General features: G+C 46.0%; 2 protein-coding genes across 2 annotated transcripts; one reads left to right on the forward strand and one right to left on the reverse strand.

Annotated features, from left to right (window-relative positions):
* Nucleotides 1-3,450: 3,450 nt before the first annotated feature.
* Nucleotides 3,451-8,471, forward strand: LOC131879795 (protein ECT2-like). Its single transcript, XM_059226212.1, has 5 exons — nt 3,451-3,873; nt 4,179-5,811; nt 6,212-6,324; nt 6,611-6,941; nt 7,402-8,471. Exons 1-5 carry the CDS (start codon nt 3,608-3,610, stop codon nt 7,996-7,998), a joined length of 2,940 nt encoding a protein of 979 aa, XP_059082195.1. The 5' UTR covers nt 3,451-3,607; the 3' UTR covers nt 7,999-8,471.
* On the reverse strand, nt 8,302-11,956 carry LOC131879807 (transmembrane emp24 domain-containing protein 1-like). The gene is made up of 3 exons (XM_059226241.1): nt 11,538-11,956; nt 9,848-10,081; nt 8,302-8,961 (listed from the first exon to the last, which is right to left on the reverse strand). The coding sequence occupies exons 1-3, from the start codon at nt 11,733-11,735 to the stop codon at nt 8,689-8,691; spliced, it is 705 nt and encodes a 234-aa protein (XP_059082224.1). The 5' UTR covers nt 11,736-11,956; the 3' UTR covers nt 8,302-8,688.
* Nucleotides 11,957-11,977: the final 21 nt, after the last annotated feature.

Below are 11,977 nucleotides of genomic sequence, written 5' to 3' on the forward strand. Positions count from 1 at the left end.
GGCATGAAGTGGCACACCCCTCTTCTCAGATTGGCAAAAATTATGACTCATCCCTTCATTTCTAATTTCCTCTCAACCATCACCATCAATGTAAGCAGATGAAAGGCTACAAGTTCTGCACTACTCTGCGTGAGCTTCTCAAACCAACCCGCCCTTCTTGCCTCTGGGCCATGTTCCAAGGATTGCACGAGGTGGTCCTCAAGTCATGTTCATTGGTCTTTCCTGGAGCCATCTCGCATCACAGACATTATTAATTCTTATCCAACACCCGAGAATAACCTAAGTCCTGCCAATATAAACTGTCAAAGCAGCAATTTTGAAATACCACAAAGAAACTCTGCTCACTGGACATAATGGAAAGCAGAAGCTCTCCAATATTCTACAGCCCCTAGCCTGACCAATGCCAACTAACTTACTCACCAAATTGTCAATAATTGGAAGAGTTGTGTTAAAATCATACCAATGTCATCTTTTGGTTGAATTTTGACACAAAATTGCTATCGGGGCCCAAAATGCATTGCCTAATCTAATGGATCTGTAAAAATCTGAATACTGTACAGTCCCAAACCTTTCTAACCTCTCTCAATATTAATACGAGAGCTCTCTCATACCCTCTATGTTCCTAGTGAAACATCTTTGGACTTGTTCAACCTTTTGCAAACCTGTTGAAGTCATTGGAGCCCAAATGGGCTGATTATATTCAAGTTGTGGCTCAACAATTGACTTGTACAGAGTTAGCATTGTGATATTTTTTCTGGACATTTGAAAAGCTTTACCCACTTCAATAGGATATGCTGATCAAACATCACATCACTTTGGAGGACTACACCTAAATTTTTCATAGATGAGACCTGCTCAAAAATTTTCCCTCCATGATCTACAAATGTTTATGGAGTATTCAAAGGCGTGTTGATGAGTAAAACTATGGCAGTTTTATCAAATGCTTAAAATACAAAGCCTCATGGAGAGTGATAGGTCCCAAAAATGTCTCCAACACATTGAATAGTGATTTCAAAAATGCCATCATGTTCCTCAAATTGCATGACAATGTGTCAATAGCCAATCTGTTTTAAAACATTCTTGGAACCTATAGTGATAATTCATTGGTCCATAACTAGCGCAAAGGTAAGTCATTGGATTCATTAATTGAACAAACAGGACAAAAAGGGCTAAGCTCTTTGAGATTTTGCAGATCCCCTGAGCTGAAGCAGAAGGAGTAATACTTTGGCCCTCTTTAAAGTTGAATTTGGAAGCAATTTTGTACTTTTAATGTCTCTTTCGGTTTGTTAATTGAACATCTGATCCGAAAAGTCCTTCTATTTTTGAGGTTACCATATGTAGCAGGCTTTTTTGGGTGACCTTTTGGATACCCAAAAAAAGTCCTAGTGGACCCCTAATGAGGTCGCCGAATGAGATGAACGTATCTATTGTGAGCGTGACATCCACAGGTCATATAATGTCTAGACTAGAGTGCTTGTCAGAGAAAAGTCACGCCAATCAAGCCACTTGAGAGTTGAGACTTTGCTTTGAACAGATTTTGGTAGTTGGGCAGCAGGGTGTCGGGCTGATCGGCTTCTCTTGCGTTACTCAGTTTCAACCAAAGCAGACAAACGAGCCATCAACTGAATTCGGAATTTGATCTTGAGAATCACGTAACTAAATGTGTTCAAAGCCGATCCCCATTGCACACACCAGGCAGCCGCCAGAGAGCCAAAAAAAATCTCAGAAATCTCCTGAGTGTCGTTTCTCTGACTAGCCCTCTAGTTAGAACAATGCAGTCCAACTCTCTTCTTTCTGGGGCTCCTGCATCGTTCAATTTGCTGCCCTCAACTTTTCGTAGGGAGTATGAAGGTGTTGATTCAGTGGCAGTTTGAGTGTCATTGTGTCATATTTAGTATATTGTGTGCTATGTCAGTATTGACGATACCATTGATGAAAGTTACTTTCCTGTTACGTAGCTTGTTACTAAAATCTGAGTGCAAAGGGTGTTTTGATTGCCAAATAAGCCAAGCCAATATAAAATTGTGATTTGTAAAATCTTATGCTTATTTATACCAGATCTTTCAATTAGTGTTGTTTTGAATGTAAGACTGTTGATTGCCATAGTGATCCCATGGAAAAATTGTCGAGCTTCAAAGTGAGGCAATGTTAGAAGTTTAGACCATGTATTACTTCTTCATGGCCGCAAGTGCTCATGTGTCGTAGACCCATCCTGTATGCCTTCAAATCCTGTAATCTATCCTTCGTTTAGACATCCTTGGCTATCCATACTTAACGTCAGTGTGGTTTGATCCAACCAAAAACCAAAATCATGCAATGAACAAAACAAAGGCAACAACACTAGGCTCCAGAAGAGAATTAATGGTTTACCGTAACATCCTTATCAATGAAAAAAGTGTCCTGATGTTAAATATTGCAATACATGCACCTTAATTTCTTCTAAATATGATAAAGATACTCAGTGGATAACCTGGCAAACGCATTAGTGTGGCTTGTGTAATCCTCAGTCATGAATTATTTCTCTCCATAATTAACATATTACATTGTCTTATTTGCCAAGCAATACTTCTTCATTATATATATGATTTTGCTGCATGTGTTAAAGCTTCGTATTCTCCGAGTCCAATAACATGTTATCCAGCCCTGAATAAAATAATATTTTGTAGCGATTAGGGTCCCACTTTCAATATCTTTCTATGATCAATTTTCAAGCACCAATTATATTCAAGGATTAGCCAGATCAGCCAATTCTAACTCGTTGGTCGATCAAATAATATATATATATATAAATAAAATTCAAGTAAAATGAATAATCTTCGCGTCTTGAATTGCTGGGATTCCAATCCCGGTAGCGGTAAGGAAGTCCGCAAAAAAAAAAATGTATTCAATCAGTGAGGCCTGGGTCGATTCGAAGCCAGATGTAAAACCGAAGTGGAAGCCACATCAAGGTTATTCATAATCCATTTTCCTTAATATTGACTGTAAGTGCGGAGTGAAATAGAAAGTTGGCCTTATGCATACACCACTGAAAATCATTTTCAGTGGTCTTTGCCTTATGTGAGAATGTGGTCTTCATAGTACAGTATTGACACCGACCGGGTGTGACATATTTGCACCCCCAATTTTGAATTTCAGCCGAAACCTCCGATCGGTCAGGGTGGCCACTATCCCTCCATTATTACCAACTCATACTGTTCAGGCTCGAACTCTATCTGATCTCATACGCCCCTTGTACCTAACAAATGAGATGAAAACATAGCAATCGACCAATTTGGGAAGATGAAGCTTCCAAATCATTTAAAATAACCCCAAAGCACCGCCCATTCCATGGTCCTTGCGCCTCATCTCCCTGAGCTCAGGCTGGCTGGCTGGCTATTTGGCAGGCTGTTGGGCTTGCTAGGAGCCATGAACATTTCGGCCGAGCCTGGAAATCCGTTCAAAGAGGGCGCCAACGCCGTCAAATCTGTGCCTGACTTCTTAGCCAGTGAGTGGGGCGGACTGAGTGAGTGACTTGACTGACCGATTGAAGGCCGCAGGATCAAATCTGGTGAGGCCGACTGACCGCATCGAGGCTCGAGACGACGTGGGGTATCGTTACTCTTCGGCCATGGCCGTGAATTCATCGGGAGGCCCGGATTGGTTGGCCGTGCCGGGCAGCACGCCCACGCGGGGCATGACGGCCACGTCGGGGGGGCCCGGCGGCCTCTCGCCCGGATCCGCCTCGCGCTCCTTGAGTTTGCACAATAAGTCGGGCCAGCCCTTGATTCCGGTCCAGCGCTTAATGGGATTAGGCCCCGAGTTCAGTCAGGCCCAGACGCGGGCCCAATGCCAGGCCTGGGCCCAAAAACTCGGCCTACCCATCCATTTTACCGAGTATGTGATTTGATGAGCGAATTAGGATCCCGAATTGTAATCAAGGCTTTTACCCAGGAGGCCAAGTACTTTCTGGGGTGGGCCAAAGAAGTGGTTGTCCATTTAATCGCGGGGAAGGGCCAAAGGCATTGTAGGGAAAAACGCCCCTCCTCTTTTTCATTTCGTCAAACGGTCATTGCATGTTACCATTTTCACAATGGTTTGACTGGGACTTGCAGACCTAGCGATTCTCTCTTGACCCATGGCATTCTTTTTCCACCCGTTTGAACTAACAGTTTCTTCGATCGCTTTGAACCATCTTTCAGATCCGTGGCCGAAATCTCGGATGAGGAGGGCTTAGCGTGGGTCTTGTCGGATTTTCAAGGTCCGGCCTTTGATCGTTTGACGGGCGAAGAGCGCACCTTGTTCGGCCTGACGGCCTTGGCCGAAATGGCCGAAGTCGAGCGAGGCACACTCATGATGTCTAGCCGGCCTTTGTTCTGCTTGAGCATGCGCGGCTTCGGCATCTGTTTCAACGAAGGCTATCGATCCCGCGAATGCAAGCGCGACTTGAAGCGCTTCATCTTCTGGATCCACTCCATGGGGGGCCGGGTTCTGCCCGATCTGGCTCAAAGCAAAGGCCAAGCCACCCATTTGGTGGCCCGCGATTGTCAGGGCGAAAAATACACCTACGCCTCCACCTTCGACATTCCCATCATGCAAGACACTTGGCTAGCGCAAGCCTGGGAGCGGCGACACACCCCCGGATTCCGCGCCAATGAACCCGAATTTCAAGCCCGGTGGAAGGTCAAGCCCTTCCATGGTGCCCGCATCCACTTCCTGGGCTTCAGTCCCGATGAACGGGCCCACATGGTGGAGGAGTGCCAACGCAACGGAGGTCAAGAATGTGCCGATTACCAACAGCCCGGATGTACCCATATCGTGGTCGAGGACAGTCACATCACGGCCATGCCGCCCCAGGTCCGTCCTGAGATCCACGTGGTCAAAGTCGAGTGGTTCTGGGCGTCCATCCAAATGGAGGCTTGCGCCGAGGAGAACATGCATCTGTTTGCCGATTATCTCGGACATTGCTTGAGTCCGCGCACCCCGTATTTCTCGCCTAATACCCCGGGATCCCATGGGCGTCGAAAAAAGCGCCGCACGGAGGCCGTGCGTCAACTGGCCCAAGGGGACGTGGGCCTACCTTCGGTGGTGCCTTCCACCAACAAGAAGGCCCGGTCCTCCTTGAGTGAATTGGTGTCGCATAGCGGGTCGTTCCTGGACACGCCCGAAAAGGGCCGATCTGAGTCCACCCCGCAATTCGAGCACGCCCACACGCCCGCCAAGGCTAACGGCGTGGTCAAGAGTCCACGCTCGCCCGTGAAACCCGAGGTTGTGCCCCTCTCGTCCATGACCGCGAGACAAATGGTCTTCTCCGAGTTGGTTCAGACCGAAGAGAATTACGTGTCCATTCTCAAGACCATTGTGAGTGTGTTCAAAGAGCCCCTGGAGGACCCCAAGATGGAATTGTTGAACCCCACGCAAATGAAAATCATCTTTGGCAATGTCCCGCCCATTCTGGAGGTGCACTCCGCCATGCTCGCGGAATTGCGAGCCATGCTTTGGGATTGGCGAGAGCATCACTGCATCGGTCGGGTGTTTCTCAAGTATGCAGATGACCTCATGCGTGCCTATCCGTCGTTCGTGAACTTCTTCGAGAACTCCAAACAGACGCTGGAGGAGTGTGATCGGACGAATATGCGCTTTCACGCCTTCTTAAAAGTGTGTCTGGGGAGACCCGAATGCGGTCGACAGACCTTGGCCGAGCTCATGATCCGCCCCGTTCAACGACTCGGCAGTGTCACCCTCCTTCTGAATGATCTGTTGAAACACACCAAGAAGGACAAAGATCATCCTGACAGTCCTTTGCTTGAAGAGGCACTCGTCAAGATCAAAGAGGTAAGCTATCGTTTTATCGCCTGATCCGACAACTATGACTTAGTTCATGGCAGTTCGAGAAAGGGGATGATGGTCAGCTGAAATTTGAATGCAAGATAATAATGTTTCACGATTTTGACGGAAAATCGTTTCAATAATGATAAATGCATTGAAAGCTTTGCCGGATAAGCAAAAACCGTGGGTGTCGTTTTGATTATGAAGGCGTTTTCCAGAAATTACTTAACATAGAATTCAAGGAACTTTTTCATTAAATAGATGTGTTCGTTGCGAATTGATTCAATTGCACAGTAGTAGCCAAATATTGAAGCAATGAAACCAAGAACACCCCACTTAGAATGCACATTGTACATATATTTGATGACCTTGACTAATTTGGTTGGAATTGGTGCTCATGTTTCAGGTTCTGACGAATATTAACGAGGACAAGCGCAAAACAGAGGGACAAGTGCATATTTTTGAAATATTTAGCGATATCGAAAACTGTCCACCCCAAATCATCTCATCGAATCGACAGTAAGTAAATGAATGGAAATGTACTCACGCCAATCGACATCTTACTTGGCAGAGGCAGTTGCTCTCGCGGACCGGGGAAAAAAGAAAAACTCATTTACATGGAAATGAACTTGGCCTTCCCCCGGATTTAATTTATACATCGCTTCTTTTTGGCCTTTCGCATCCAAATGAATCCCTCACTCACAGATCCAACACTTCAAATTCTAAGGGCCCTTGGCAGGGAAAGCAAACGGGCCTCATCGCGTATTCCATTGCCCGCTTGAACGCTAATTGTGAATGTCTCTAGGTTCCTGTGCAAAGTCGATGTAGTGGAACTGGGTGGATCCGATGAATTGTGTGGCAAAGGCACCGACATGACCCTGTTCCTTTTCACGGATGTCCTTGAGATGAGCAAACGACGTCGCAATCAAGGCCGAACAGGATTAGGGGTCAAGAGTCCCAGCACAATGAGCCTTCGAAATTCTGGCCTCGTCACGACGGCCGGACCTCCGCTTACTTCCTCGCGACCTCATAAACACATTCACCTGATGAACTTGAACGCCATTCGAAGAGTGGTTGATTTAGTAGATGGGGACGAGTGCACCGACTGCTTCACCTTGGTTTGTCGAAGTAACGAGGTAAGTCGCTGGGGATGATGTGGATTGACGATGGCATATGTTTGTGAGCGGTGTTGTTTTCACTTGGACCAGGCGATTTCAAAAAGATATTTGTGAATGGTGAAGTTCGAACGCTTTGAATTATCTGCAGGGCCGAGAGCGTCATTCAACCGTTTTCAGTAGTATTTGAAACGCTCGAAACATGAAATATCATGGCAATATTTGATTTTATTTCGGGGAGGAAATAGCCGAAATTAAAAGCAATTAGCAACCAATTCAAAAGAAGACTTTCATGCTGAGATATTTCATACAAGAACGGTAAAAAAGGGGTACATTTGGCGCTGTTGTTTGGTCCAACACATTTCAAAACGTACAAGGTGCTTTAATAGTAGGTCAAAAAGCAAGCTGAAAATAACACCACTCATTGGGTTCCATACCTGGACCGAAGATCGTTTGTACCATGTGTTCGACATGCTTCCAGGAACTGAAGGAGCGCATGTACGTGTTTCAAATAGTCTCAGACGACATGAGAAAGACCGATTTTCTCAAGGTCTTATGTCGCAACGTGGCCAATACCATGTACCGTCCAGACCCTGATACTTACTTGGTCAAAATGCGCTCGTGTGACCTCGAGCTGACAACCTCTGACCTGAACGTGAACAAGACCTACAAGAGCTTGAATCGGGTAAAGAAGGCGCTCAGTATACACCGCACGCCCAACAATCGTATGACCCGCGCAGTCTCCAGTATGATCTCCCCACTTATGACCTCTTCTTTGCCGCGAGGGAGCTTGCTTCTGGGCAACTCTGGTGGGCGCAATCGTCTCACCTCCACGCCCTCCGGTGATCTCAAGAATCTCAGGCTACAGTCATGCTCAGATCTCTTGTCAGCCGATAGCCCGCGCTCAGCCCGAGCCAGTGGGCGCGCTATGCCACCCCCGCCAAGCATGGATGTAGAGGAGAGTCCGCGTGGCTCCAAATTGGGTGGCGCATTTGCGATGCCGCGTACGCCAACCATGAATGTGAAGCGCCGGGCTTCCTTCAAATTCCTTTCCAATTCTCTGGGGAAACGCTTCTAGAGTAGCCTTAGATGATGAATGAGCGGGTCGGTGTTGTAGGTTGGAAAATATATAAGCTCTTAACATACGGATATATAGTGATGGCGGCAACGTTGAAGAGGGAAATTCTGTTGTACAATATAGATTCTATGAAACCGCACTAAAAGCCAAGATTCTCACGCTACCGTATACCTTCTCTTCCCCATCTCGAACCTAACACTAGCGTCACACGATGAACGAGCATCTTTTGCTTTATTTGACATGTGCACATATGTTCGCTTTTCTTGCTGCATTTCTCCGAGGGATTCATGGTAACCAAATAAGTCTGCAAAAAAAATCGCTTTATTGTTCCGTCATTTCAAATACGAGTTACAATGGTAATAACCTAAACGTATAACAACAAAAGTAATAATGATCATCGTCAAAGTAATCATGTAACAACAGCTATACTTGCGTAATAAAAAAATAAATTATGCGATGGAATGTTTCCCAGATCTTTGTCGTCGTTTGAGTATTATTACGAGTATTTTCTTGGTCAAGTAAGAAAAATTAAGAATCCGTCTGTCGAATATCTCGGGGGGGGGGAAAAGCAAAGCGTATTCCGCCTTTTCAGCGTGTCTTGGAATGATTAGGGAGGGGAGAGGAAGAGCAAGCGCAATCATGCCTAATACACACACCCCATTCAGTCTCGTTTAGGGAATCCGCAGAGCCCTAAGCTCGAGTTTGAGTTTTGGCTCCGGCAGTTTTGCGTCCGTCCGAATTAAAAAGCGATTTGACGAAGTGAACCTGAGTGAACCCAGAGACAATGACCACGGCACATTGAACCAGAGACCACGTGGACACGTAGCTGAGATTGGCTTCGAGAAGATTGTAATCGCGCGATTCGAGGCCGCGAGACAGTTGTTGAAATTGGCGCATCACTTGAATTCGTTTGTCCACGCCACTCAGGACGGTTGTGAAGTTTTGCACAGTGACATCCATGTCCTAGAAAGAGTGTAGACAAAGAGTTGGTTGACGGTTGGCAGGTCGATGTGTTGTTGGGAAATCTCCAACTAAATATTGATCGGAAGACTATCACATTGTGTCTTGATCAGGAGCGTTTCATAATGTAGAACTCGGATCTCGGCAGAGTTTTGGATTTCCCGGGAAAGCAAAATTGGCAGAACCATTCCCGGTGAATGAAAATACATCCTGAATCACTTTAAAACAAGCTTTAAGGCCAACAAAGAATGCTTTATGCACAAATTTTGACTTGAAATGGATTGACATGATCCTTTCCGATGCTTCTTTACGTCTAGTGGGTATAACGTAAAATTTGGTGCGATTCAAAACGAATTGAATCGCCTCGAAGGTGTAAAAAGTGCGGATATCCGATCAAATTTCAGTCCAGGAGGAAAGTTCCACTCTTTGTTCTTTTCCTCATTGAAAGCAACATTGCGGGTGGAAAGTTTCCTCCTCATTCGGCAAAATAACAAGATCCTCAAGATTTGAATTAATGACCAATCGGGAGAGCCAATGTGTTTGTCAGACCGAAAACTTGGCAACGCACCAATCTTTGCCTAAATCTATCCCCATATTTTTCCACCACGACTTAATGCACGCGGAGGGACAAAAACACGAGCGAAAACGGAAACGAACCCACAGTCCCCCAGGGACTTTATGCATCGCCATGTAGAGAAAAAGGACCTCACTCACGATCGAAAATGAGTTTCAGTAATTGATGGATGATGATTTTCCATTCCATTACACTCTCAAACTCAAACTTTGCCCTCGTGCAATTCAACCCACCCTGCCTAGACACTCGACCAACAGTCTCCACAAATTTAAACTGAGAGTATCCAAGCTAATTAGAGACATGCCAGTCACGAACCTGCAGTTCTTGCGCGAACTTTTCCCACTCATCGTAGCGGAACGTGGTCAAGTAGAGGTTGACCAACTTGGCCGAGAACTTGGAGAACTGATTGTCCAAGCACACGGCGTAGTAACCTCCCGTGGCAGTGTTCTCTTCGTACTCAGAGTTGGCTTTCCACGCGTATGGATGAACGGCCTTGCCTTGCGGGTCCTTCACGGCGAATCCAATGGCTCCATCACCACCTTTCAGTACCTAAGATGGGGACAAAAGAGTTTAGAAAAAGTGTAACAGCCAATCTGAATCACAGGTTCATGGGTTCAGAGGAGTTTTGTCCATCGAGTTGTCAGTCTCCTCTTTGGGTTGGCAAATATGGACACGAACGCGTCTGATTTTGGGAAGGTGTGAAAGTGATAGTGGGAAGGAGACATGCAAGACATTTCTATTACACTCCTTTGATATCTATTGTACGACAAGTTGACAATAATGGCTCATTTGCTTTTAGCAATGTCGAACTTCAATGAACGCCGTTATTGAATGAAGGTGGTTTCTGGGGTTGATATTCTATCAATAACCTTGCGATTATAAAAAGCCTGCATCATTAAAACTGAGTCTAGCATTTTGGGATGTAGCTCAAATTAGGGTCCCTCTTTCGAGATCCCGCAGAAAAAAGGAGCAACAGATACATATTGCATTTTATGCACAATACTTCAGGATATTAAACATATCTCCTTCGCACCTTGAATGCTTTTTGAATGTAGGGTTGATTTGGAGTATTGATAAAAATTCGCTCATATCTGATTCGAATGTTAAGCACGGATCAACGCCTACATGGATCCTCGCGGGCTTGTTATAGGTGCTCTAGAATCTGCGGTGGCTACCATTGACCCTAAAACCTGGGCGGGGACACAGCTCATAAGAGGTTTTTGAAAACATGTGGTATCAGACAATTTTGTTTGAATCCCAACCTTTTTAGTCTCATCCAATACGACGAGCTCGCTCATTCCTGTGATGTTCCGAGTGAAACATTTTTGGCCCGGTTCGGACTTTTTGTCCTTCAGGTGAAAGGTTAGGACCGGGCCAGGAGTTCATGAGGCGTCCTTGCATCGTAATTTTACCTCTGGACTGACAGGTCCAATCCATTCCACTACCCCCGTTTGACTATATACATCCTGATTGATCCCTCCATTGTCTTTGAGTAATGTCCCTCAACCCTTCATTATCTACGCGTGGTGTGTTTAATGGCGTCGACCCCAAAGGTCAAGCCCATATTACTTCCAGCCTTTACATTGTTTTGAACATGGCTTTGGCTGGGTCTAACAATTCGTCGAACTTCGGCAGACTATGAGTAAGTTCAAGGTCTTACGAATGGGACGGACTGATCCCGATTTAATTTGGAAGGTCATGTTTTAGAGGTCACCAAATGGCCATCTGAAAATACTCGAGAACGAACATGACCGCGGGTGGACTTGCCATGAGTCTTGAGTCCTAAGATGAGAAGATATCTAATGCCTGGATGGAATCTAAACCAACGTTTGTTTCCAATTCCCAAGATTTGTGCACAGCGACTGTTTTCGTCATCAGAGTAATATTTGAGAACGAACCTAACCTGACCTAACCTTTGGGTGGCCAGGACCCAAATTAAATTGCACAAATCTTGGGATGGATAATGAGTATCAGTCAGTCTGTGAGTCAGTCTGTGGGTCCTGACCTGATAGGAGACGTAAAGGGTGGCCCCGGCGTGCACAAACTGGAAGTAGCAGTCCTCTTTGCCGGCATCCACGTGTACTTTGTACTCCATGGCCACGCCCGGGGCCGCCTCCAACCAATTGATGTCCGTCGGATCCTGGCCCATGATCACGCTCAAACTGATGACCAAGAAGGCCCAAATAGCGCGACTGAACGCCATTCTGCCGCCGCGTCCAACGCACTCAAGCTCAGATCCGGGTTGGCTCGGCGGCGTCCACTTCCATACGCAGATGTCCGGGGACAAAGGCTGAACAAAGGCTGAACAAAGGGGGATTCTTGGGGCCTTATGTGCGCCAAGGGATAGAGCAATGGATGGATGGTGATACACTGGCCTGAGAGCGTCAATGCCACTCTGGGTTTGGGATTCGTGGGATGTCTAGAGTATGTTTAACACACGGCTAA

The sequence above is a fragment of the Tigriopus californicus genome, chromosome 4 (assembly GCF_007210705.1).
Source record: "Tigriopus californicus strain San Diego chromosome 4, Tcal_SD_v2.1, whole genome shotgun sequence".
NCBI lineage: Eukaryota > Metazoa > Arthropoda > Copepoda > Harpacticoida > Harpacticidae > Tigriopus > Tigriopus californicus.